General features: G+C 48.5%; 1 protein-coding gene across 1 annotated transcript in view; it reads left to right on the top strand.

The window, feature by feature from the left end:
* DISP3 (dispatched RND transporter family member 3) overlaps positions 1 to 27,427 on the top strand; it is a 49,216-nt gene that overhangs the window by 8,522 nt on the left and 13,267 nt on the right. Inside the window, 14 exon segments of the mRNA XM_087702044.1 lie at positions 7,609 to 8,526; positions 10,761 to 10,980; positions 14,097 to 14,233; positions 15,484 to 15,618; positions 15,708 to 15,868; positions 16,815 to 16,899; positions 16,902 to 16,953; positions 19,044 to 19,168; positions 19,171 to 19,188; positions 21,136 to 21,297; positions 21,411 to 21,572; positions 25,051 to 25,176; positions 26,347 to 26,483; positions 27,182 to 27,363. Of these exon segments, the coding sequence (XP_087558170.1) occupies positions 7,609 to 8,526; positions 10,761 to 10,980; positions 14,097 to 14,233; positions 15,484 to 15,618; positions 15,708 to 15,868; positions 16,815 to 16,899; positions 16,902 to 16,953; positions 19,044 to 19,168; positions 19,171 to 19,188; positions 21,136 to 21,297; positions 21,411 to 21,572; positions 25,051 to 25,176; positions 26,347 to 26,483; positions 27,182 to 27,363 (2,620 nt within the window).

Raw genomic sequence — 27,427 nt, 5'->3', positions numbered from 1 at the left:
CTTTCAGCCTGACTCCAGAATTGAAATGATTGACAATGCACCCCCCCCTCCGGATCAAGGGAGGCCTACCGTGTGTTCCTTGGAGCAGGGGTGGGTTCCGGAAGCCGCTACTGCCGGTTCGCTCAGGGGTGCGGTGTGCATGCACACTTGATGCACAATACCACTAAAATTGCTCTGCGCATGCACAGAAGCAAAAAAACAAGGTGGTGATTTTAGGGTGGGCAGTCCCTCACTTCACAAGGAGAATGCATACAGAGACAGAATAACAGAGTTGGAAGGTACCTGAGAGGTCATCTAGTCCAACCCATATATATATATATATATATATATATATATATATATATATATATATATATATATATATATATATATATATATATATATATATATATATATATATATATATATATATATATATATATATATATATATATATGGTGAACCCATGGCACACGTGCCACAGATGGCACGCTTTGCCCTCTCTGTGGGCATGCGAGCCGTCGCCCAGCTCAGCTCCACCGCCTCTGTGTGTGCGTTCCTCCCGCCAGCCAGCTGATTTTCGGCTCTCTGCCGCAGATGCGGGAGACGCCTATGCAAGCATAGTGGGGCAGGGCACACATGGGGTGTGTGTCACATGCACATTGCATTGTGGGTGTGGACATGCACATGCACGCTGTCGCACACTTGCACATGTTTTCAGCACACAAGGACAAAAAGATTAGCCATCACGGCCCTATGCAGTTCCAGACAAATGGCTATCCAGGGTCTTCTTAGAAGCTTCCAGTGATGGAGCAGCCACAATTTCTGAAGGCAACTTCGGTTCCAGTGGTTGATTGTTCTCACTGTCAGGAAGTTTCTCCTTAGTTCCAGTTTGCTTCTCTCCTTGATTAGTTTCCACCCATTGCTTCTTGTTCTACCCTCCGGTGCTTTGGAGAATAGCTTGACCTCTTCCTCTCTGTGGCAGCCCCTCAAATACTGAAAGACTGCTATCCTGCCTCCCCTGGTCCTTCTCTTCACTAGACTAGCCATGCCCAGTTCCTGCAACCATTCTTCATATGTTTTAGCCGCCAGTCCCCTCATCCTCTTTGTTCCTCTTCTCTGCATTCTTTCTAGAGTCTCAACATTTAAATATTGCGGTGACCAGAGACAGTATGGTGTAGTGATTCGAGCACCAGACGTTGCTTAGATCAGAGTGATGTTCACCATGCAATCTGCATAGTTTTTTTTTTGAAGGGTTTAGCACCCAAGACAGGCAGGCATCATTCTCCTGGGGGTGGGGTGAGAGGTGTGTGTGTGTGTATTCCATTTCCAAGGCCTGCAGCTGCTTTATCTTCCAAATTCTTCAAAGTTAAGCAAATTGTCTTCGCCAGCAATCTGCCTTCTGGACAAATGGCTTGGCTCCAGATTGCTTCCCCCTCCCTTCCTCAAGTTTTTGGATAGCTGATGAACCGAAGTGTGTGTGTATGTGTGTGTGTGTTTTTGTGTGTGTGCGTGTGTGTGTCCTTGGAAGCCCCAATCACCTTGTCTCTGTGGTGATTCTCCAGCCAGGACAACGAATAACCAGGGGTTGTAAATCCTACCATGGGAACAAGATTGGCTTCCCCCTGGAATGACTGGGCTCCAGAAAGCTTGGCGTATTTCATCCTGGAAGCATCACGTATTCCGTCTTCAACAACCAGGACAAGCTCACTCAGTTAAATGCCTCCTGGCCCCACAATTGGACTGAATGCAGAATGAGTTTGTTTTTGGGGGTGGGTATTGCAATACATATTATTATTATCTCTTTTATTCATTAAACATGAAACTCAGTCAACTAAACATTTAAAGATGTGTCACAAATACCATTGAATGGTACTGATGGTTGATAGGGGTTGCTGTCAGCTTCCTAGGTATTAGCCAAGTATCATCTTCTTCCTCTTCTTCTTCCTCTTCTTCTCCTCCTCCTTCCCCTCCATCATCATTATTATCTCTTTTATTCATTAAACATGAAACTCGGTCAACTGAACATTTAAAGATGTGTCACAAATACTATTGGCTGGCACTGATGGTTGATACGGTTTGCTGCCAGTGTCCTAGGTATCAACCAAGGACCTACTTAAAATATAAGATGTTCCAAGTATCGCAGTTTTTTGCAGTTCCGCTGGCGTTATTGCAGGAAGCTGCAATTTATGGATGTATCTTATAAAATTCTTGGACATGGTACCAATTGCCCCGATGACAATGGGTATCACTGTGACATGCTTCATTCATAGCCGTGTAATTTCGATGGCCAGGTTGCGATATTTCATTATTTTTTCTAGTTCTTTTCTTCGACTGGCCTGGTACAGCGATATCAATAAACTGTACACTTCGGCCCTCTACAACCGTGATATCTGGCGTGTTCTGCTCCAAATGACGATCCGTTTGTATTCGAAAGTCCCACAGGATCTTCACCATCTCATTTTCTGTAACTTTTTCCACTTTATGTTCCCATGACTTTCTGGATACGGGTAAATCATATTTTTTACATAGTGACCAGTGGATTAATTTAGCAACTTGGTCATGCCTAGCTTTGTAGTCGGTTTGCGTGATTTTGCTGCACTCACATATTAAGTGTGAAACAGTTTCAATGTTGTCGTTGCAAAGTCGGCAGTTTGGGTTGTCAGTGGATTTTTGTATCTTTCATGGCGTTAGTTTGTAATGGTTGTTCTTGAGCAGCCAGGATTAAACCTTCAGTTTTTTTTCTTGATGGTTGTTGTTGTTGTTGTTGTTGTTGTTTTTATTGTTTCTTTTATTAATTAAGCATGAAACTCAGCCAACTGAACATTTAAAGATGTGTCACAAATGCCATTGACTGGTGCTAATGGTTGATACGGGTTGCTGCCAGCATCCTAGGTATCAACCAAGTACCTTCTTAAAATGTACGATTATTATTATATACTTTATTCATTAAACATGAAACTCAGTCAATTGAACATTTAAAAATGTGTCACAAATACCATTGACTTGTGCTAATACAGGTTGCTGCCAGTGTCCTAGATATCAACCAAGTATCTCCTCCTCCTCCTCCTCCTCCTCCTCCTCCTCCTCCCCCTCCTCCTTCTCCTCCTCCTCCTCCTCCTCCTCCCCCCTCCTCCTTCTCCTCCTCCTCCTTCTCCTCCTCCCCCTCCTCCTCCTCCTCCTCCTCCCCTCCTCCTCCTTCTCCTCCTCCTCCTCCTCCCCCCTCCTCCTCCTTCTCCTCCTCCCCCTCCTCCTCCTCCTCCCCCCCCTCCTCCTTCTCCTCCTCCTCCTCCTCCTCCTTCTCCTCCTCCTCCTCCTCCTCCCCCTCCTCCTCCTCCTCCTCCCCCCCCCTCCCCCTCCTCCTCCTTCTCCCCCTCCTCCTCCTCCTCCTCCTCCTCCTTCTCCTTCTCCTCCTCCTCCTCCTTCTCCTCCTCCTCCTTCTCCTCCTCCCCCTCCTCCTCCTCCTCCCCCTCCTCCCCCCTCCTCCTCCTCCTCCTCCTCCTCCTCCTCCTCCTCCTTCATTATTATTTTGGAGGAACCCATTCAAGGCTCTCTCCAGCAAACTTTCCATTTGAGAGCCCGGGAGGGGAAGAGGCCAGCTGGCTCGCCTGCAGTTTTGGATGCTACGGAGAAAGGTTGTCATCGTGGAAGAGTGGAAGTGGGTTTTGAGATGGAAGGGACCCTGCTAGGAGGTGTGCTGGTGTGGAGTTCTTGGCGGTGAAATCTCCAGGCTGATTTCGCCCAGCCAGACAAGAAAAAGGCCCGACGTGCAGCTGACTTTATAAATTAGAAAAGGGTTGACATTGATTATATTTGGTAGTACTTTCGTGTGTTTTGCACCGAGTTCTTATGCATCCCTGGAAAACGAAGTGAATTCAGTGACAAGGTTGTGGGTTGCATGAAGAAAGCGGGAGATCAGTTTTCATTATTTCTTTAACACAGTCTGGAAGGGAGACTGCTATAAACTGTGTTTTTTACCCTGATAGCGACGAGAGCAAGGAAATCTTTAAATCTGTGGAACGCAGTAAGAAAGCTAATTTTTCTTTTTGCCTCGTTCTTATCAACAGTACTTTGGGAAACCCTGGAGAACCACATTTATGGCTTTGCAGTCGATCAGGCATGCTTGATGAAACCTTCCCAGCATTTGCAGCCCAATTTATGACGGATGACGCAAACATGAGCAGTTCCTCTTTTCAATGAAGGGAGCTATCCTGAAATAATTTTTTTCTGTCCCTTCTCTCTCTGGACATGTTTCCAGCAAACGTTTTCCCAAAAGAAAGAAGGTAAAAATGACCAAATGCTAACTGAATTTCAAGCGGAGAACAAGTGCCCCATCACTGGAGGCTTTTAAGAAGAGGCTGGGCAGCTACTTGCCAGAAATGGTATATAGCCGGGTTTACCCAACCTTTCGGTCCGCAGGGACCACTAAATTCATATTTTTAAATCCCGTGGACTACTAATATGATCTGCCTAATGACCGGCTGGGTGGACGTGGTAGGTGGTCATGTGACTGGGTGGGTGTGGCCAACTCAATGTCACTTATGTCAAGAGGCGCCTTGACGACCTCTACTCATCCCTCCCCTCCCAGCCATTCCTCTCCTGCCCTCCCAGGCTCCTTAGGGCCCCAACGGGAAGCAGTTGCTGGAGCTAAGCAGCCACCAGGAGAAAGAGTTGGCAAAACAGCTCCGTTCAAATTGGATCTGGCTGAGAAGGAGGCTCAGCAGAAGCACCTCACTGGGGACTAGGAGCATAGGGAAGACCTGCGGGAGTGCAAGGCTGGGTGCCGGCGCCTGGAGGCTCAGTGGGCTGAGATGGTCAGCAAGTTCCAGGCCATGATGCAGTCCCACTGGAACGAGGCCCTCTGGCTCTTCTCCACCAGCGACTCTTCCCTCCAGCCTTTGCCCAAAGCCCCCCACCAGGAGGCTGAAGCAGACCCCAAGTTGGGATTTCTGCCCCCACTCTGACCCTCACAATATGACCCCGAAGGGGGAGACTCTCTGCAGCCACACAAGCGTTCATTGCACGTATCCATCCCAGGGGCCGTAGTTTGAGGACCCCTGATTTAGTGCAATATAAAAAATGCAAATCATTTTTCTATTTAGTGCAATATAAAAAATGCAAATCATTTTTCTGCGGACCACCAAAATTTTCTCATGGACCACCAGTTGGTGACCGCTGGACTAGAAGATCTCTAAGGTCCCTTCCAACTCTGTTATTCTTTTAAGTTGGAGGCACATAAGGCACACACACACACATACATCTACTGTGTGTAGATATACTTAAGCCCGGGGATCTTGATTTCAAGAGTTCATACTAGGGCTTCATGCCATCTTGAATGGTTAAAATTTAAAATATTTCAGCTGTAATTTCTCTCTCTCTCTCTTTTCCTGGGCATGCGTGCCTCCTGTGGAATTGAGGGGAGTTTATTTCTGAGAAGACAAACAAAAGACCATCATTTCTGTGGTCTTCCGGAAAGAATCAGACATCAATTCCCATCATCCCTGGCCGTTAGCTGTGAGGCTATGGGAAGGGTGATTGAAGACATAGAGTGGTCATATCTGTTGGAATTAGGACCAGGAGAAGAGGACCCACCTTAATGATGAAATGTACTCTTCCTTGATGTATCAATCAATCTGAAGGTGGATCTTGGAGGTCTTCTAGTCCAACCCCCTGCCTAAGCAGGAAACCCTATACCGTTTCAGACAAATGGCTGTCCAACATCTTCTTAAAGACTTCCAGTGTTGGGGCATTCACAACTTCTGGAGGCAAGTTGTTCCACTGATTAGTTGTTCTCACTGTCGGGAAATTTCTCCTTAGTTCTAGGATGGACTCAGAATAGACCTGAAAGGGACCTTGGAGGCCTTCTAGTCCAACCTCCTGCTCAAGCAGGAGATTGGTTGATTCTCCTTGATTAATTTCCATCCACTGTTTCTTGCCTTGTCTTCTGGTTCTTTGGAGAACAAGTTGACCTCCTCTTCTTTGTGGCACCCCTTCAAATACTGGAATACTGCTGTCATAACACCCCCAGTCGTCCTTTACCCTAGACTAGCCAATACCCAAAACATGCCAAAGAAGATTTGATTGGTTGTCGTTCTCGGCTGCTACCAACTTTGGGGTCTGTTAGTTTTCGATCCCTGGAGCCCGGCGCTAAATGAGAAGCCGGCAAGCGCAAACATCGGAACGCCGCAGGCCAAATGAGAGATTCCCCATTGTGGAAAGGCTGAAAAAATACACTGTTGGTTCCGTTTGGGAAAAATCCCCTCCTCCTGGACGCTCTTTTGGCTTCTTAGAAACAGCAAGATATCAACTCGCAGACGTGAAGCCTGTTTTAATCCTGGGAGGTTTGCCAGGAAAGATCTGAAAGCTCTTAATAAAGAAGAAACGCTGGATGATTGTGAGAAAGGGTTATATTTATACACAACATGTCTCTTTTGGCACGCCGCTCTTTCTTCCTTCTCTTTCGATTGATAATTTTTCTCAGAAAAAAAAAAGGGTCTTAATGAGGTGATTTTAGGAGGCAGAATCTTTGATGGATTGAGTTGGCTCACGGTCGGGGATATAAATATAAAACCTGTACGGAGTCTATGGAAGAGGAGGCGGGCCAATGAAATGCAAGGAGCTGTTTCCCCGTCTCACTTTAAAAACCCAGCTGGGATTTTTAATAGGTAAAGGTTCCCCTCGCGCATATGTACTGGTCGTTCCCGACTCTAGGGGGCGGTGCTCATCTCTGTTTCAAAACTGAAAAGACAGCGCTGTCTGAAGATGTCTCCTTGCTCCCTCCCTCTCTCCCTCCCTTCCTTTTCCTTCCTTTTCTTTCTTTCCTTCCTTCCTTCCTTTTCCTTCCTTCCTTCCTTCCTTCCTTTTCCTTCCTTTTCCTTCCCTTCCTTCCTTTCCTTCCTTTTCCTTCCTTCCTTTTTCCTTCCTTCCTTCCTTCCTTTTCCTTCCTTTCCTTCCTTTTCCTTCCCTCCCTCCCTCCTTCCCTTCCCTCCTTTTCTTTCTTTTCCTTCCTTTCCTTTTCCTTCCTTCCCTCCCTCCCTCCCTTCCTTTTCCTTCCTTTCCTTTCTTTCCTTCCTTCCTTTCTTTTCCTTCCTTTCTTTCCTTTTCCTTCCCTTTTCCTTCCTTCCTTCCTTTTCCTTACTTTCCTTCCTTTTCCTTCCCTCCTTCCCTTCCCTCCTTTTCTTTCTTTTCCTTCCTTTCCTTCCTTTTCCTTCCTTCCCTCCCTCCCTTCCTTTTCCTTCCTTTTCTTTCTTTCTTCCTTTCTTTCCTTTCTTTTCCTTCCTTCCTCCCTCCCTTCCTTCCCTCCCTCCCTTCCTTTTCCTTCCTTCCTTTTCTTTCTTTCCTTCCTTTCTTTTCCTTCCTTTCCTTCTTTTCCTTCCTTTTCCTTCCTTCCTTCCTTCCTTCCTTCCTTCCCTTTAGTACTAGCACTGATGATGTTACCTTGTTTGTATGATGAAAGGCCTGCAAAAAAACCTACCAAACTCAGAGAGCACCAAGGACCCCTCAGTTTTTTTCCTGGCTGGTGTCAGGAAGTGCGATCCGTTTCTTAGCGGTTCTTTGTGTTAAATTAGCAGTTCAACCCTTTGCCTCCAATTCTGTTCGGACCTCTTGATTCTCCTTTTCTCTTTCCAGGAATGGACACAGAGGACGACGCTTTATTGCAAGATGTGTGTGGCAATGAAGACGAAGAGGGGGCTTGTGGCCCTGGCGTGAAAACCAGAGGGTCCCGCCTCTGCGGGAAATGCCAGTGGAACCCCAGGCACCAGGCCACTTTCGTGACGCTCCCCTCCTCGGATTTTTGGACCGTGGTGGGCTGGGTCTTCACCAACCCTTATTCTGCCAGCCTCATCCTCTTCTTGGGGTGTGCCATTCCTGTCGGCTTGGCCCTGACCATGTTCCTCCACTACCCCGCTCTGGACATCGACATCTCGTACAACGCCTTTGAGATCCGCAACCACGAGTCCTCGGAGCGTTTCGATGCCCTCACCCTGGCCCTCAAGTCCCAGTTCGGCCTTTGGGGACGCAGCCGCCGAGATCTAGCCGACTTCAGCTCGGAGACTTTGCGGAGGCTGATTTTCGAGAAACTGCAGCACCTCCAGCGCAACACCTCGCGCCCGGGGTCCCCAAGCCTCTCCCGGAGGCGGCGAAGGGACGCGGGGCGGAACCAGGCCGGCCCAGCCAACCACACCTCCCACCAGTCCCGAAGTCCCCTCCCTCGGTGGGAGTACCCGAGCGCCACCGTGAGCGCCAACACCCAGACTCACGCCCACTGGCGCATCGAACTCATCTTCCTCGCTCGGGGAGATGCCGAGAAGAACATCTTCACCTCCGAGCGCCTGTTGACGATCCACGAGGTGGAGCGCAAAATTATGGACCATCCTCACTTCCAGGAGTTTTGCTGGAAGCCTCACGAGGTCCTCAAAGATCTCCCTTTGGGGTCTTACTCCTACTGTTCCCCTCCTAGCTCCCTCATGACCTATTTCTTCCCCACAGAGAGGGGTGGGAAAATATACTACGACGGCCTCGGACAAGAGCTTGCCGACATCCAAGGTGAGCCTTGAGGGTTTGGTGGAGGGACTGGTCCAACCTAGGATAAGGAGTAGTAATAGCGCTTAGACTTATATACCACTTTATACGTAGTGCTTCATAGCGCTGCCTGAATGGTTTACAATGTCAACCTGTTGCCCCCAATAATCTGGGTCCTCATTTTACTGACCTTGGATGGATGGAAGGCTGAGTCAACCTTGAGTCGGTCAGGATCGAAGTCCTGGCTATGGGCAGAGTCAGCCTGCAATACCCCATTCTAACAGGAAGGAAGGAAGCAGAGGTGGTATTCAGCAGGTTCTGACCAGGAAACCAGGAGGGGAAATTTCTGAATAGTTTGGAGAACCGGTAAATACCACCTCTGACTGGCCCTACCCCCATCTGTTCTCTGCCTCCTGAGTCCCAGCTGAATGGAGATTTTACAGCATCCTTCCCCTACCATGCCCACCAAGCCATGCCCACAGAACCGGTAGTAAAAAAAATTGAATCCTACCACAGGAAGGAAGGAAGGAAGGAAGGAAGGAAGGAAGGAAGGAAGGAAAGAAGGAAGGAAGGAAGGAAGGAAGATGGAGGGAAGGAAAGGAAGGAAAGAAGGAAGGAAGGAAGGAAAGGAAGGAAGGAAAGAAGAAAGGAAGGAAAGAAGGAAGGAAGGAAAGAAGGAAGGAAGGAAGGAAAGGAAGGAAGGAAAGAAGAAAGGAAGGAAGGAAAGAAGGAAGGAAGGAAAGAAGGAAGGAAGGCTCTTGCTCCCAACAACCTGGCTCTTCATTTTATGACCTGAGATGGATGGAAGGCTGAGTCAACCTTGAGCCAGTCAGGATCGAACATCCTGGCAGCGGGCAGAGCCAGCCTGCAATAGTGCATTCTAACCATTGTGCCACCAGGGCTCCTTTCGTAGAGTCTCCAGAGCTCCTGCCTACCCCATAGTCCGCTTAAAATAATTGCTCCCCTGGGGCCAAACTAGCCAGAGTCAATAAAAGAGGGGAGGCGTAGGAGGAGGGAAGAAGAAAGCAAGCAACTCCACCACTGCTTCTCTCCAAGCACCGTGTTTTCATGCTCTGTGGAGCATGCTGGGAATCATACTGAAGCCTGGAGGATGCTCGAATAAATAGCAAAGCAGGGCAAAGAAGGAAGTTTCTCCCCAGTCTGCTAAGGAGAAATTTCCTGGCAGTTGGGACCAGGAGTGAAATCAACTTAACCTGTGCTTAACCGGTTCGCAAAGGTGAGCATGCGTGATTTGTGCAGAACCTTCTGCACATGCGCAGAGCATCAAAAACGCAACACGATGACATCCAGGTGGGTGGACGGAGCCTGCTATTGAGTGCGCCTGCCGAGGTAACTAGAAGAGCGATTGGGGGTGGGTGGGAATCCTTTATGCCAGGAAATCCGACGATTCTAGCTGCCATATTTTTCAGACTATAAGACGCACCTGACTAAATTTAGAAGAGGAAAAAAAGGGGGGTTGGCCTCTGAGCACCTCATTTTCAGCTCTTTGGGGGGCTTTTTTCTGCCTTTTCCCAATCTTTTTTCTACCCATTTTCGAGGTTTTTTGGCCTGTGTTCGGCCCGTTGGGGGGCAGGGACTGGTATGTTTTTGAGGCTTTTCTCGGCCTGTTTTTGAGGCTTTATTGACTCATTTTGAGGCTTTTCTTGACCTATTTTTGAGGCTTTTTTCAGCCCATTGTTTTGGGAAAATGGGCTGAAAAATGCCTAAAGAATGGGCCAAAAAAGTCTAAAAAATGAGTCATGAAAAGCCTCAAAAATGCCCCCCAAAAGCCTTGAAAATGGGCTGAGAAAAGCCTCGAAAACAGGCTGAAAAAAGCATCAAAAACAGGCTGAAAAAAGCCTCCAAAATGGGCTAAAAAAGGGCCGTGTGGAGCCCAAAAAATGGCTGGTGGGTGGGAGGGGCTTCGGCAATATTTGGTCTATAAGACGCACAGACATTTTCACCCCCTTTTGAGAGAGATAACTGCGTCTTATAGTCCGAAAAATACGGCAATATAAATCACGTGTCATAGCTGATCGTCGGAAATACTAGTTCGCCAGAACCGGTAGCAATTTTTTACTACCGGTTTGGGTGAAGTGGTTTGAACCAGTAGCATTTCACCCCTGGTTGGAACCCTTGGAAAGATTTGCCTCCAGAATTGTGCTCCAGAAGTGTGGTACATAGCAGGGGGTTGGACTAGAAGACCTCCAAGGTCCCTTCCATCTCTGTGGTTCTGTCACTCTGTTGTTTCCCCGCAGGGTCTCTCGAGCTGGCCATGACCCACCCGGAATTCTACTGGTACGTGGACGAGGGTCTCTCGGCCGAGAACAAGAAGAGCTCCCTCCTGCGGAGCGAGGTGCTCTTTGGCGCCCCCCTGCCCAGCTACTATTCCATGGATGACCGCTGGGAAGAGCAGTGCCGGAAGTTTCAAAACTTTGTGGTCACCTACGTTGCCTTGCTGGCCAAGGAGTCGACCAGGTGAGCACGGAGGCTCTGCCCTGCTCCGTCCCCGCCTGAGTTTCCAGTCCGGAGGGTTGACGTGGATCCCTCCACTATGCAGGAATGGATGAAACATTCGTGGCTCTCCTCCTGTAGAAAGTTAGCCTATTAGGGACAAAGGCAAGGTGGGGTTCCGGCCATTGGGAGCTGAGGTCGGTGGCTCCAGGAGAGGCGGGTCAGGATAAATTTTCAAGTCAACTTAAAACAGTCGCGGCGGCTGGGCTAGGAAACCTTGCAGAGCGAGTTTTCTACATGCAAGCCTCCACTCGGTAGCCGCAGCTCAAAAGGAGCCTGCCTGCTTGAGGGCTCTTTGTTCCGCTGGGGCTGAAGAATAAAACAGAGATGCTCAAGCTTTCCGCAGGGACGGATCACGCAAGATTCATCTCCGATGGAGTCTCTGGTGTTCAGTGGTCAGGTGTGAACACAGCCAGTGTTTGAGTCACGTCGGGGCAGGCCAGGCCCCGTGAATGCAAAGATTAAACAAGCATTCAGAGTTACGTGTCTGATGCAACGGCCCCCAGCCATTCAAGCTTGGGCAGGGGACATGTGAGTGGAGGGCGTGCGTGCACAGCTTCATTTGTGCATGCGACAGGTGCGCACGTCCTCCACTTCACTTCACACATCCACGTTTGCTCGTATCTCCCATGGCCTGGTTTCAAACAGGCCGCAGCAGCCCTGTAGTAGACCATGCACGGGGTCTCTCTCTCTCTTCTCTCTCTCTCTTCTCTCTCTCTCTTCTCTTTCTTCTCTCTCTCTCTGTCTCTCTCTCTCTGTCTCTTTCTCTCTCTTCTATCTCTGTCTCTGTCCCCTCTCTCTCTCTGTGTCTCTCTGTCTCTCTCTTTCTGTCTCTTTCTGTCTCTCTCTTCTCTCTGTCTCTCTCTCTGTGTCTCTCTGTGTCTCTCTCTCTCTCTTTCTGTCTCTCCTCTCTCTCTCTCTGTCTCTTTCTGTCTCTGTCCTCTCTCTCTCTGTCTCTCTGTCCCTTTCTGTCTCTCTTCTCTCTCTGTCTCTCTCTCTGTCTCTTTCTCTCTCACTGTCTCTTTCTGTCTCTCTCTTCTCTCTCTCTCACTGTTTCTTTCTGTCTCACCTCTCTCTCTGTCTCTCTCTTGTATCTTTCTGTTTCTCTCTGTCTCTCCTCTCTGTATCTCTCTGTCTCTCTCTCTCTCTGTGTGTTTTTCTCTCTGTCTCTCTTTCTGTCTCTCCTCTCTCTCTGTCTCTCTGTCTCTCTCTTCTCTCTCTCTCTGTCTCTCTCTCTGTCTTTCTCTCTCTCACTGTCTCTTTCTGTCTCTCTCTTCTCTCTCACTCTCTCTTTCTGTCTCACCTCTCTCTCTGTCTCTCTCTTGTCTCTTTCTGTCTCTGTCTCTCTCTCTGTCTCTGTCTCTCCTCTGTGTGTGTGTGTTTTTCTCTCTCTTTCTGTCTCTCTGTCTCTGTCTCTGTCTCTTTCTGTCTCTCTCTTCTCTCTCTCTTTGTCTCTCTGTTGCTCTGCTTGATGCTCTTGGCTCAAAGGAGCCATGGAAGCAGAGAAGGAGGGGAGAGAGAGACCTCCAGGAGTTGCGCAGGAACCCCCCTCCCCAGCCCATCTCCCCTGCTGCGAGGGCTTAATTGCTTCTCTCATTTAATTAACTTTCTCAGACTCTCCCTCTTCCCTCTCCTAAGGAGCAGGGCTATTTCATGCAGCTTTGGACACAGGCTGCTGACTTCCTAAAGATACCAAACGATTATCCCCCTTTTCTTTTCTCCTTTCAAATAATCAGAGTTTAGGTTTCCCTGGAGAGCTGCAGCCGAGGGCTTGTGTGGCGGATGGACTGGGGGTGGGGGAACATGCTCCCTGGCACCGTGTGCAGTGCCATATTCTTTGCTTTTTCGGGAACGATGTGACTCTTCCCGGGGTTTGGGAGCTGTGATCTGTGGCTTAGCGTGTTGTTCTCTATTTAGCCCTCCATGGTTTCAAAACCCCGGGCTTAATTTATTACACAAATCACAGCTTTCCCCGCAAATTCAGGGGCCTCCAGATTGTAAAAACCCACCCACCCCTGTCATGTGGAGCCTGTCCAACTGGTTTGGGGTATTTTTAGGTGGGAGATGCAAATCTAGCTACTTGGTTGGCTACTGAGCATTCAGCCCATTATGTTGTTGTTGTTAGTTGTTAGTTGCACAGTGGTATCCGACCCATCGCAACCCCATGGACCACCTTCCTCCAGGCCTTCCTGTCCTGTACCATCCTCTGGAGTCCATTTAAGCTCACGCCGGCTGCTTTGGTGACTCCATCCAGCCACCTCCTTCTCTGCCGTCCCCTTCTTCTTTTGCCCTCCATCGTTCCCAGCATGAGGCTCTTCTCCAGGGAGTCCTTCTTCCTTCTCATTAGGTGGCCAAAGGATTTGAGTTTCCTCTTCAGGATTTAGGACCTTCTAAAGAGCAGTCAGGGTTGATCTCCTCTAGGACTGACTGGTTGGATGGCCTTGTAGTCCAAGGGACTCGCAGGAGTCTTATCCAGCACCAGAGTTCAAAGGCCTCCATTCTTTGGCACTCAGCCTTCCCCATGGTCCATCTTCCACAGCCATCCATTGCAACTGGGAAAACCATAGCCTTGACTATACGCACTTTTGTTGGCAGGGTGATGTCTCTGCTCTTTTATACAACCTAGCAATTACAAGTACTCTTTGCCTTAGACCACAATTGAGCCCAGAATGTATGTCACCAGAGAGAAATTTGTCAAGTGACTTTTGTCCCATTTGACGACTGTTCTTGCCACCTTTGTTAAGTGAAACCCTGCCGTTGTTAAATCAGTAGCACGGTCGTTAAGCGAATCTGGCTTTCCCCGCGGATTTTGCTTGTTGGAAGATCACCAAAGGGGAGGAGGGGGAAACCCCGTGACCCCGGGACACTGCAACTGTCATAAATACAAGTTGATTGCCAAGCGCCTGAAATGTAAATCAAGGGATCCTGCGGGAGGCTGCAACGGTCGTAAGTGTGAAAAAGGGTCATCATTTCTTTTGTCACTAAATGAACTGTTGTAAGTCTGGGACTACCTGGATTTCAGTTTAACCAAGTTAAACGGGTCGGGTCAGCCAAACTCCCATGTTTTTTTCTTTCTGCAGCAAAGTGGAGGTCCTGTATGGCGGGACGGACCTGTTTGACTACGAAGTGAGGAGGATATTCAAGAACGACATGTTGCTGGCCTTCATCAGCAGCTCCTGCATCGCAGTGCTCGTCTACCTCCTGGCGTCGTGTTCAGGTAAGGGGAACGGCCTCTGCTCTGCTCCCGGCACCCCCTCGCACCTGCAACCGAACGAGTCTCCACCCTTTGAGCTCTTGGGGGGAGCTGTGAGCCCCTGGTTGGATCGAGGCCTGGAAGAAAGTTCACAATCCTTTTACCTCCACATTGCCGGATTGCCGGGACACAATCAAACCACTTTATAAGGCCTTAGTGAGACCATACCAAGGGTGGCTTGGGCTGAGACACTGAGCTTGTCGATCAGAAAAGCCGGCAGTTTGGCGGTTCGAATCCCTAGTGCCATGTAATGGAGCGAGCTCCCGCGACTTGTCCCAGCTTCTGTCAACCTAGCAGTTCGAAAGCACGTAAAAAACACGTAGAAAAATAGGAACCACCTTTGGTGGGAAGGGAACAGTGTTCCATGCTCCTTCAGGCATTGAGTCATGCTGGCCACATGACCACGGAGACGTCTTCGGACAGCGCTAGCGCTTCGGCTTTCAAATGGAGATGAGTGCCACCCCCTAGAGTCAGGAATGACTAGCACACATGTGCGAGGGGAACTTTTACCTTCAGACCATATCTAGAATATTGCATCCAGTTTTAGTTACCATATTATAAAAAACTTGTTGAGACACTGGAAAGAGAGCAGAGAGGATCACGTGAAATGTTAATAGCACTTTATAAAGCCTTGGTAAGGCCGCCTTGGCATACTGCATCCATAGCTGAGGTGGCGCAGTGGTTAGGGTGCAGTACTGCAGGCCACTTCAGCTGACTGTTATCTGCAGTTCAGCGGTTCAAATCTCACCGGCTCAAGGTTGACTCAGCCTTCCATCCTTCCGAGGTGGGTGAAATGAGGACCCAGACTGTGGGGGCGATATGCTGACTCTGTAAACTGCTTAGAGAGGGCTGAAAGCCCTATGAAGCGGTATATAAGTCCAACTGCTATTGCTATTGCTATAGTTTTGGTTGCCACGATGGAGAAAAGATGTGGAGACTCTAGAAAGAGTACAGAGAAGAGCAACAAAGAGTATTAGGAGACTGGAGGCTAAAACATAGGAAGAACGGTTGCAGGAACTGGGTATGTCTAGTTTAAGGAAAAGAAGGACTAGGGGAGACATGACAGCAGTCTTCCAATATCTCAGGGGCTGCCACAAAGAAGAGGGAGTCAAGCTATTCTCCTACCGCCCATTCTTCAGGCGGTCGAACTAGATGACCTACAAGGTCCTTTCCGACTCTGTTATTCTCTTCTCTTCTCTTCTCCCCTCTTGCAGTCTTCCTGTCATTTTTTGGCATTGCCAGCATCGGAATTAGCTGCCTGGTGGCTCTTTTTCTGTACCACATTGTCTTCGGGATCCAGTACCTGGGAATCCTGAATGGAGTGGCAGCCTTTGTCATCGTGGGCATTGGTAAGAGACGATCCCACTAAGTCACGAGCTCTTCTCCCTCCCCCAAAACTCTGCCCCCTATCTGTCCCCCTCCCTGTGCCATTTTTCAGGGGTGGACGACGTCTTCGTCTTCATCAACACCTATCGGCAAGCCACCCATCTGAAAGACCTCAACCTCAGGATGATCTACACCATCCAGACAGCTGGCAAAGCCACCTTCTTCACTTCTTTAACCACGGCGGCGGCCTACGCCGCCAATATTTTTTCCCAGGTGAGCAGCTAGAAGAACAATTCTAAATTTACCACTTTCCCTTAAATAGTATTCCTTAAGCTCTTTGTGGCCTGCCAGCAGAGCTGGCAGCAGATTCGGACAGTGAGGAAGTTGGGGAGGAAGATGGGCCAGTCCTGGAGTCTGGGGAAGGCTCTGATGAGGGCTCTGTGTCGGAGGCGGAGAGGAGGCCACAGCTGTATGCCAGTTATCAGCTGCCTTCAGAGTCAGACATCAGTGAGGCAGATGAACAACTGGAGCCTGTTCCCAGTGTGCGCATGCGCAGAGCTGCCAGGCTGGGGAATTCTGGGAATTGAAGTCCACCCATCTTAAAGTCGCCACGCTTTGGAAACACTGATTTAAAGTGAGATCATGACTCTCTTCCTTCTATAATCTGTCCTGTCTAGTTGTCAAAGTAACAATATTTTCCTCTTTTACTCAAAAAACTATCCTTTTGTTGCATAAATTCATTTCCAAAAAGCACATACAGATAGCTGATTCATTAACTTCTTTATATACATAAGAATAGATGAATAAATGTAGAATACCAACAGGTGGTTCTTCCAAGTAAACACAAGGCAGGAGAGTTACAGGAGAGAAACACAAGCAGCTAGTTTCATTTCAGCAGACAAGTCCAGACAGACTGCTAGTTTACTTCTCATAGCAGCAAACTGCTCAAGTTTCTGTTTCAATTCTCTGCACAGATTCGGATCTGTTTCAATTCTCTGCACAGATTCAGATCCATTGGCTGGCTTAGTTGCTATGCCTATTCATTGGCTGATCTTGTTCCCATGTCTCTCCCAGTCATGAATATTTTAACAAAAATCCATAAAGGGATCCAGGTTGATTTTTTAAAAAAAAAATCCAAGTAGTGTTCCCCCCCCCCCCCTTCTTGGATCTCCAGGAGATAGTTACCTGTCTCCTGCCTTCTCCCCTGTCTTTTATGTAGATCCCAGCTGTCCATGACTTTGGTCTTTTCATGTCCTTGATTGTTTCCTGTTGCTGGGTTGGAGTCCTTTTCACCATGCCAGCTGCTCTGGGATTTGGTCTCTCTACTGGTCCTCGCTGGAAAACACCTGTCAGGCCAGGTAAGGCCAATTGAATCTATTTTAAATTAAAATAAATAAATCCGCTTTGTGAAGCCGGCCTGAAGTAGCAGCTGCGCCTCTCGAGCAAAAGAAATGGAGTACTGAAATTGATATTTTCACATGGGGTGGACATGCTCAGAAGCAAAGAAATATTGAACAAAGATAAAGAAAATAGCTAGAGGAAATTACTAAACAACAAGTAGATTTGAAACCGGAATTATTTTTATTGGCTATCTTAAGAGGAAATTATTGAATTAAAAGAACCTCAATATATCATGTTATACATAATAACAGTGGCCAGAATCATTTATGTGCAAAACTGGAAAAATGATAGCACTCCCTCCGATGGAATGGTGATAAAAGAAAAATGCTAGAACATGCGGAGATGGATAGGCTAATAATGGAAATAAAAGAAAGAGGAGAAATGGAATGCTAGTTGATTTGGGACACATGGTATAATTGACTAGAGAATAGAAGCAAAGAATAAGAAGGTAAAAGTAAATTAAGAGGCGACAAGAAATGTAATATATATATAATTACGCAACCACAATAATGGCATATTGTATGTACACAAAAGTAAAGGAAGAATATTGAAAATAACTTGTAGGTACTTATGAGTTATACCAGGGGTCGGCAAACTTAAACACTCAAAGAGCCATTTGGACCCGTTTCCCACAGAAAAGAAAACACCGGGAGCCACAAAGGTCCTAACCGGAAGCCCCCTGTTCAATTCTGGAGCTGACCGGAAGTTCAGTTCCCCCACCATAGTGTCTCCTCCTAGCACGGCGTATTTTTTCCTCTACCTGTCATAACCGAAAGCCCATCAATTGTGGAGACAACTGGAAAACCCTCCCCTTGCCATAGAGATTTCTCCTAGTGCACTGTGATTCCACCCCCCCCCCCCGGAAGCTCCTCTCAAAATTGTGGTGCCGACTGGTGACGGAGCTGCAGCAGAGGGAGGAAAGAGCCACATGCGGCTCCAGAGCCGCAGTTTGCTGACCCCTGAGTTATACCAATACTAGAGCGCTGTAAAGATGGAAATTGTGATACAAAATGAAGAAAACTGTTTAATAAAAACTATTAAAAAAAGAAAAGAAATTGATTTAGCTAGATTATCAGGGTGCACCCAAACGAATGTACTCAGATGCTCTTCTCTTTTAGAAGGCACTTTTCACCTACCCTTCCTTCAAAATGAATATAAACCAGGAGAAAAATGCAGGAAAAACAGTCCAGGTTAAAACCAGCCAGTGCTTCCCAATTTTTTCCCCTTTACCCCAAACTGTATTTACTGTAAAAGAGAGTCCTTATTTAAATGTTTCTGTTGTCTGAAATTGGCACAGGTAATCCTCAACTTAACAACCACAATCGAGCCCAACATTTCTGGAGTTAAGTGAGAAATTTGTTGAGTGAGTTTGGCCCCGTTTTACAACTTTGCTTGTCACATTTGTTAAGTGAATCGCTGCAGTTGTTAAGTGAGTCACACGGTTGCTAAGTGAATTGGGCTGCCCCATTGACTTTGCTCGTCAGAAAGTTGCAAAAGGGGAATCACACGACTCCGGGATACCACAATCGTCATAACTATGAACCCGTGGCCAAACATCTGAATTTCTATCACGTGACCATGGAGATGCTGCAGAGATCGTAACTGTGGAAAACCATCATAGGTCCCATTTTTCCAGTGCCGTTGTAACTTTGAACGGTTGCTAAATGAACTGTTGTGTCGAGAACAACCTGTGAATAGTTTGTGTGTCGTTGGCTAAAGAAAAAAAAAACTTTTATTACCTAGTTTGGAGTAACTTCCTCAAATTTGGCAAGCAACGTGTTCAACAACCTGGTGAATGAAGCCAGCAACTTGGGAGTGGGCTCCAGACAGACCCCCCCACCGTCTCTTTCCGGCCCCCTGCCCAATGCATTATCAACAGTAATTGCTCAGACACCAGGTGCACCTGATTCTTGCCTGGTGTGTAGCGGTTTCGCAGCTCGGCTGGTCTGCCCCCTTCGCTCCGCCAAGAAAGCCGGGCACAGCTGCCTTCCCCCGGAGAGAAAGCGCAGTGAGATTCATTTGGCCTCGCTTCCTCCCTGGTCTGCAGATGCAGTAAAAAATGCACAAAGGAAAGCGCTTTGCAGAGCTCGGACGGCCTGTTCGTCTCCTTGGCAGTGGCTGGCAGGTCAGGGCTGGGCCCTCTGCCTTACCTGGATGATGACATCCCCCTGCTAATGTGGAGGAGGAGCCAGGTAAGTCACAGGTAGTGGGTCGCAAACACAGCTGCCCACACATAATCAATGCACACTTGGCCAGATATCTGTGTCTCCTTCCTAGAGATATTGGAAGAGTTTCAGTTCAATTGATCAGAATATAGCGGGAAGGGACCTCGGAGGTCTTCTAGCCCAACCCCCTGCTCAAGCAGGAGACCCTCTACCATTTCAGATACTTGGTTGTCTAGTCTCTTCTTAAAAACCTCCAGTGATGAAGCACCTACAACGGATGCTGGCTGGGGAATTCTGGGAGTTGAAGTCCAGACATCTTCAAGTTGACAAGGTTGAGAAACACTGACCTACAACTTCTGGAGGCAAGCTGTTTGGTTGATTGTCCTCATAAGAAAGTTTCTCCTTAATTCCAGGTTGCTTCTCTCCTTGATTAATTTCCATCCATTGTCTTGCCTTCTGGTGCTTTGGAATATAATTTGACACCCTCTTCTTTGTGGCAGCACCTCAAATACTGAAATACTGCTTTCATGTCGTCGCCCCCCCCCCCCAATCCTTCTTTTCTCTAGATTGGCCATACCCAATTCCTACAACTATTCTTCATATGTTTTAGTCTCCAGGCCTTTAAACATCTTAGTTGCTCTTCTCTGCACTTTTCCCAAAGTCTCAAAATATTTTTTGTACTGTGGTGACCAATATTGGATGCAGTATTCCAGGGGTGGCCTTACTAAGGATTTCTAAAGCGATGCTAATACTTCACATGATTTCGATTCTATGCCTCTGTTTATGCATCCAAGGATTGTATTAGCTTTTTTGGCTGCCACCGCACATGGCTGCCTCATGTTTAAGTGATGGTTAATTAAGTTATTGTGTAATAACCTGTGCACCATAATTGTGTAATAATAATTAAGTTATTGTGGAGTGCCCCGTGTTCCTCATTCATCCCTTTGCCCAAAAAGTTTCTCACCTGTCTTTGCAAAGTAAGGCTAGGTGGACTTTTGGTTTTGACTGAGGTGGTCCAATTGGTCTGGATCAGGTTGGAGTTTCAGAACCTTGGAGAGCATCACAATGGCTTTGAGATCAGAGCATTTCTAGATTTACCCCTTCTATGAAAAATGGAATTCGGGTCATTGTTGGCTCTGATGAACCCATACTAGTGACTGTATCCTTTGGAATAAACATTGATTTTTTAAAAATTGGACTACCATATTTGTTGAGTATAAGACGCACTTCCCCCGCTTAAAGAGGGTGAAAATTTGGGTGCATCTTATACACTGAATGCAGCCCTGCCCACCTGCCAGCCCCTCCACCCTTTGGCCTCTGCTTCCCAGCAATTTGTCTCCTTGCAGCAAACAAACAGCCTGTTTCAGTTTCAGCACAGCCTGATTAGCACAAGCAGCTATTGGTCGGTTGGACTGGCCTCCCGACTATCAGCTGTTTCAGGCTGCAGGGATTGCCATTGCCTATTGCCGCCTCTGCATGACCCATTTTCTGCCTCTATACCCCATTTTTGGCCTCTGCACACCCCATTTTCCACCTATTCTGATCTCTGCTGCCCAGAATGGGCAGAAAATGGGGTGCACAGAGGCCGAAAATGGGTTGTGCAGAGGCTGAAAAAGAGATGTGGAGGCAGAAAATGGGGCATGCAAAAGCGGCAATAGGCTATGGCAATCCCTGAAGCCTGAAACAGCTGATCGTGGAGAGGCCCGACAATCAGCTGCTTGTGCTAATCAAGCTGAGCTGAAACTGAAATGGGCTGTTTTCTGTTTGCTGCAAGGAGGCAAATTGCTGGGAGGCAGATTTTTTTTCCTTGTTTTACTCCCCAAAAGCTAGGTGCGTCTTATACTTTAAAGCGTCTTATACGCCGAAAAATATGGTACTTTGCTTAGTTCAGTACCTAAAGGGCTTTGGCCTGGTCTGTGGCCAGTGTTTGTATCATGTCCTTCAATGCATTCTTCCCTTCTGTTTTCTGGCCAGTTGCTCTAGAAATGGGGGACGTCCCCTTGGTATCTGTATTGCCTGAAAACCACCATCTCACTACCAACAATGACAGCCCGGGACACCTGATCACTCACCTCCAGAAGCTCCTCCAGTGCTGGGCGCTGTGGTCAGCAGTCAAAAACAAGTGGGTGATCGTTGGTAAGTCACCTGCACCTAAGCACCTCCTTGATTTCAAAACAAGTTTATGGAGGCCTACCACAAGAGTATCATCTCACGCAGGGTCTCTGCCTGCCCCGTGTTTCTCCTTCCAGGGCTCTTTGTCTTGGTTCTCATCCTTTCCGTCTTCTTCGCCAGCCGCCTTCGCCCAGCTAGCCGTGCCCCTCTCCTCTTCAGGCCCGATACCAACATCCAGGTCTTGATGGACCTCAAGTACAACTTGAGTGCTGAGGGCATCTCTTGTGTCACCTGCTCAGGTGAGTTCGATGGAGCCCATGAGTCACCATGGCAGGACAGGACATGAGAGTGTCAGTGACCTCCATGTTGTGTTCAGGTTGATCCATGTATTCTTCCAAGATGTTTCAACCTGATTTCTGGGCATGTTGGAAGGCAGGAGGAATCTTCTCATCCAAGGGAAATCTTTAGCTCTAGGACAGTACCCTTCCTTTCCCCTTAGGAACAGGGGTGTCCAATCTTGGCAACTTTAAGACTTGTGGGCTTCAACTCCCAGAATTCTCCAGTCTTAAAGTCGCCAAAGTTAAGACAGTCCTGGTTTAAAAGGTTCCCCCGTTCAGTTCACCTCTACCGGTCAGGACCCTGGACAGCTACATTTCCCCTGATAGCTGGATCAGTATAAGCCGTGGTGGCTAAGACACTGAGCTTGTTGATCAGAAAGGTCAGCAGTTTGGCGGTTCGAATCCCTAGCGCTGCATAACAGAGCCAAGGTGGCGCAGTGGTTAAATGCAGCACTGCAGGCTACTGCTAGATCAGCAGGTCAGCGGTTCAAATCTCACCGGCTCAGGGTTGACTCAGCCTTCCATCCTTCCGAGGTGGGTAAAATGAGGACCCAGATTGTTGGGGGCAATATGCTGACTCTCTGTAAACCGCTTAGAGAGACCTGAAAGGCCTATGAAGCGGTATATAAGTCTACTGCTATTGCTATTGCTATAGAGTGAGCTCCCATTACTTGTCCCAGCTTCTACCAACCTAGCAGTTCGAAAGCACGTAAAAAATGCAAGTAGAAAAATAAGAACCACTTTGGTGGGAAGGTTCCGTGCGCCTTCGGCGTTGAGTCATGCCAGCCACATGACTATGGAGATGTCTTTGGACAGTGGCTTCAAAGCTGTTTCGGCTTTGAAACAGAGATGAGCACCCCCCCTAGAGTCGGGAACGAGCGAGGGGAACGTGCGAGGGGAACCTTTACCTTTTATAAAAAGATTCCCCTTCTGAACACACGATAATGTAAACCCGTATTTCCTGCGCTCACCAAGCACGTTTGATCCTACTCATAACTAAACAGGGTTGGATCAATTACTATTGGAAACCCAGGAGAACAGCTGCTGATCGCATTAAGAATTTCAGGCCAGAAGAGGCAGCCGTGATTCAATAATCAAAGAGCAGGTTGTGTTCCCAGATCTAATTAGTCTTTATCTGTATCGGAAGAACAAAATAATTTCCTCTTACCAGGCAGGCAGGGTGGTTGGCTCTCTTCAATTTATCCCAGTGACGCTACGTTCAGAACTTAGAGGAGAAGGACATTCCAATTTAAACTATGACAGAATAGGATCCTTTATTGGCCAAGTGTGATTAGACACACAAGGAATTTGTCATAATAGTCATCATAAATACATTCGTCATGAATCCTAAAATACAACACTCAGTAATAGTCATAGGTTACTAATAAGCAATCAAATCATACTAGGAAACAAATAAAACAATATAAATCGTAGCGATCCAAGCAACAAGGTTATAGTCATAAGTGGGAAGACATAGGTAATATAGATAGGTGTTCTGGTGAGTCACGCCGACACAAGATTACTGCTAGACAATTTATTCACAGTAAATTGACAAGACTTTGGCAACAACCCAGACTTTCACAGATAAGAAATACACACAAGAGCTTCTCCAGCTTTAGTATAACGGTTGTGTCCTGCAAAAAGCCTCCTCCCAAAGTCTCTTCTTATATACTTTCTTGGCAAGAGCCTAATCACAACCACCTGGCCCCAATTATCTTCTATATCTTCATAGTTGCTGTCGGCACTTATCTGCCCGTCTTTGCCTGGTGTCTGGGACCAACTCCCTTAGCTCCTCCCCACTGCTCCAGGGCCTGACATCAGGGACAAACTCCCATTGGCTTTCACTGCTGCTCCATGCTTCAGGCGCCTCCTGGTGGCCAACCAGCCTCTCTGGTCCCTGCTCGGAGTCTGAACCCTATCCAGGGTCCTCCACATCTTCCAGAGCCGACTCCTAGGGCCCCTCGCTATCGGAGTCTGCTGGGCCACAACAGATAGGGAAGAGAATAATAATAATAATACAGTCTTAGTAAATTATTTGACAGTGTTGTAGGAATTAGTTGTTAAGCAGAGGGATGGCATGGGGGGGGGGGGAACTGTCCTTGTGTCTAGTTGTTCTGGTGTGCAGTGCTCTATAATGTCATTTTGAGGATAGACGTTGAAACAATTTATGTCCCAGATGTGAGGGTTTTAGAGCCGTCTTTTTGACTAAATGAAAGCAATGCTATTTTAACTTTTGGGGTCCATTCTCATTGGTTAGACTCGTCCTTTGGGAATTTCTACCCCTGAAATCAATTGTTCTTGCTATTTGAGACCCTGCACAGTAACTCTGCCTAAGGGGCTCTTTGGAATGCAAAAATGGCTGTCCCTTGAATGAGTTACGCAGCAGAAGACCCCCATGTGAAAATGTCCCCCTTCCCGGTGCTGCTGTTCTGTCCTAGGCTTCCCCAAAAAGCACGAGGCGGAGTCCTGGTCTCGACAAAACCCCTTTTGTTCCTCTCATTCACATTCAGCAAAGCCTGGCAAACAGTCTTTCAAAGGAATATTTATGACTACAAACCTTATCTGTCTTGGAAAGCTGCCATATAAATATTTTCCAACTGTGCAAGGAAAGACTGGGCACAGAGTCTCTCAGATTCAGGGACAGATCTTCACACTCCTGAAATGAATCTAATGAGCAAACAAATTGTTTCCTGCAAAAGCCCACTCCCCTTTCGCTCCTCTTTTAGTTCCTATGGGAGAATAGAATAGAATAGAATATACTTTATTTGTATGCCGCCCTTTTCCCTGAGGGGACTCAGGGCGGCTCACAATTCAGGGGGAGGGAAGGACAAGACAAGTACACACATGAAGACAATACATCGTTAAAAAGCACAACAGTCATACTATTCGGGTGGGGTTGAAGTCTTTAGCCCCAGGCCTGTCGGGACAGCCAGGTTTTAAGGGCTATGCGGAAGGTCTGGAGGGTGGTGAGGGTACGAATCTCCATGGGGAGTTCGTTCCATAGGGTCGGAGCAGCCACCGAGAAGGCTCTCCTCCGAGTAGTTGCCAGTCGACATTGACCGGCTGATGGAATTCGGAGGGGGCAGTCACGGTCCATCTATGACTTTACTCCCAAGTCGACCCTGATTTCTTAGCTGTTCTTTTCTTCTGGCAGCTCTGCGCATGTGCACACTGGGAACAGGCTCCAGCTGTTCCTCTGCCTCACTGCTGTCTAACTCCGTAGGCACCTGATCACTGGCAGACGTTCTCGGCCCTGTCTCTGCCTCTGATGCAGAGCCCTCGTCTGAGCCTTCCCCAGCCTCTAAGACTGGCCCATGCTCCTCCCCAACCTCCTCACTGTCTGACTCTGCTGCCAACTGTGCTGGCCACTGCCAGGCCACAACAGCTACTGCCCTTGACGGGAGATGCTCTTTTGTCCCTGACTAACCTTGTGTGACAGGCTTGTTTCAGGAAAAACCCCGTAATCTGCAGAATAACATCCGCACTTCTCTGGAGAAGAAGAAGAGGGGGTCGGGCCCCCCAGGAAGCGGCCGAGGGAGCCCCCTGGATGACAGAAGTCTGCAAGGTGAGCTTCATCCTTCTCTCGAGATCTTTTGACGGGCGTCTCTCCATGGCTGGCTCTCCTGTTGGCCTCGAGGAATCTAATCGGAATCATTGATTCGATCGGGGGGGAAAAACCCATGTTTGAGTTGACTTGATTTGATTCAGATTTGAAAACCGGTCTGAAAAAGGCCATTTCCATACAGGCACAGAGCCAGCGGCAGTTGAATCAGGTGTGATCCGCTATCACCAATTCAATACACATTTTGGATGTCAGCACGGCCCGCATCTGGACTCACTCCTGAATCTAGGCCCATGATGGCAAACCTATGGCACACATGCCATAGGGGGGAACTGAGAGCCCTCTCTCGGGGCACGCCCGCCGTTGCCATCTGCTCTTCTGGTTTCCAGCTGCTCTTTGCAGGCGCTGGAAAACAGACTGAAAAACGGGCAAAAAAACAGCATGTTTTTCGGGCCGTTTTCAGTCTTTTGGCCCAAAAATGGCCTGAAAAATGGCAAATAAACAGACATGCATGCTAGTCTTCAGGTTTGGGCAATCGGTGCCGAAAAGGTTCACCATCACTGATCTAGGTGCTGCCCAGTCCTTTTTTCCTTGGGCCTGACGCAGGAGGAGCGATGTTCTGACCCGGCTCCCAAACACGACAAACCGTCTGTCGTTAAATCAACGATTCCTTTCTTACAAGCGCCGTCAGCCCCGGCAAAAAGCTTCTTTCTCACCGCAGGCTAACAAGTCTGTCTGGCAGGGGGATGAATAGTTGTTTGCCACACCTATCTCCTCCCCCTGCCTTTTATCCCCAGAGCTAGGGTGGGGCTTTGCTAGCAGCAGTGGCTCTTCCGTGCCAAGGGCCGGCCCATAGATTTCCACTGCTCTCCTCTCCTCTGCCTTCTGTGCATCTGCAGTCAGGCACTGGACCCAGCTGTTCCTCCTCTTCCTCATCAGCCACCTCCAGACCTGGTGGCTGTTGACTCTCCATCTGAGGGCTGATGGACGGCCCAGGCTCCGCCTCCGTCTCTCTCTCTCTGCCAGCTCCATTCCCTCTTCCTCCTCGAAGCTCTCAGGTTGCTTTGATGCCCTGCCCTGACTCCCACGCCTCCTCCTCTGATTCCGTTGCTGAAGGGGCCGCCGCCCGACAGGCCACAACAGGCGATCTGACGACTGTCTTGTCTCCTCCAGATCCCCAGGGAACCGTCTACATCTTCAGATCCAAAGGCAGCAGCCGGCCGGTGATCTACAGGTTTTCTCTCAACGCTACTGTGCCGGCACCCTGGCAGACAGTGCCCGCGAAAGATGGAGAAGTGCCATCCTTCCAGGTAAGCCCCGACAGGCGACAATGATGAAGAGGTGACTCCTTTGTCAGGGGAGACCATAAATCGGCACAGAAGGGCAATTGGGCAGCTTGGGCCCCTTCAATAGCGCATCGTCCAGCTTTTGCGTAGGGGGCATTGCATTTCCGATGCTTAGATTAGATCAGTCTCCACTGAACCTAGATCAGTAGTCCCCAACCTTTGTGGCTTGGCAGCACGGTGGAGGGGTGGGAGAGGGGGACTGGCCCGTGTGAGCAGCGGGCTAGTGCGCGCGCACATGCACAGTTCAACTTGTGCAAGCGGCGGGCATGTTAAGCTGCCAGCTGCGCCAGCCCACCGCTCACGTAGCCTGGTTGGAAATAGGCCATGGCCCAGTACTAGACCGCTAACCGGGAGTTGGGGACCCCTGGTCTAGATCGTTGCTGGACTGCAGGGCTGCTCGTCCTTCCATGATGGTTGTGGGCAGTGGGACTTGTAGTCCAAAGTGCTCTAAACGGCCTCTTTCATAGCTGCTCTTGGAGCTGTGGGTCAGGTGGCAAGTGCCAACTCCGCGTTCCTTGCTTGCCACTTGGCTGAGCCCAAGAGAGAGAGGGGCATGCCACCCTTAAGTTGTCTTTTCTGCCCCGTTTGCCCCCCCCTCCCCCCTCCTGCCAGCCTCTAGAGACCTATAGTGAAGTGTTGTGTTTTCATTAATCCATGCTTAGGTGTATAAAGTTCCTTACGGTAACTTCACCAAGAGGCTGACCGCTTGTATGTCCACAGTAGGGCATGTCCAACCAGGGGCCAGCAAGAAGTGGATGATGACCAGCTTATCATGCGACACGAAGAGAGGGTGGAAATCCGACTTCAGCTTCTACGTGGCCACCCAGGAGCAACAGCGCACACGGTAATGCTGAGCGGGTGGGCAGACGAGCTCAGAGGGTAATGTTGGAGAGCACTAGATTGGGGAT

This window comes from Thamnophis sirtalis, unplaced genomic scaffold (assembly GCF_051295495.1).
Source record: "Thamnophis sirtalis isolate CommonGarterSnake01/CBP01778 unplaced genomic scaffold, rThaSir2_p1.2 scaffold_15, whole genome shotgun sequence".
NCBI classification, from domain to species: domain Eukaryota; kingdom Metazoa; phylum Chordata; class Lepidosauria; order Squamata; family Natricidae; genus Thamnophis; species Thamnophis sirtalis.
Note: the sequence above shows the minus strand (reverse complement) of the source record. Positions and strands in the feature narration are given on the sequence as shown.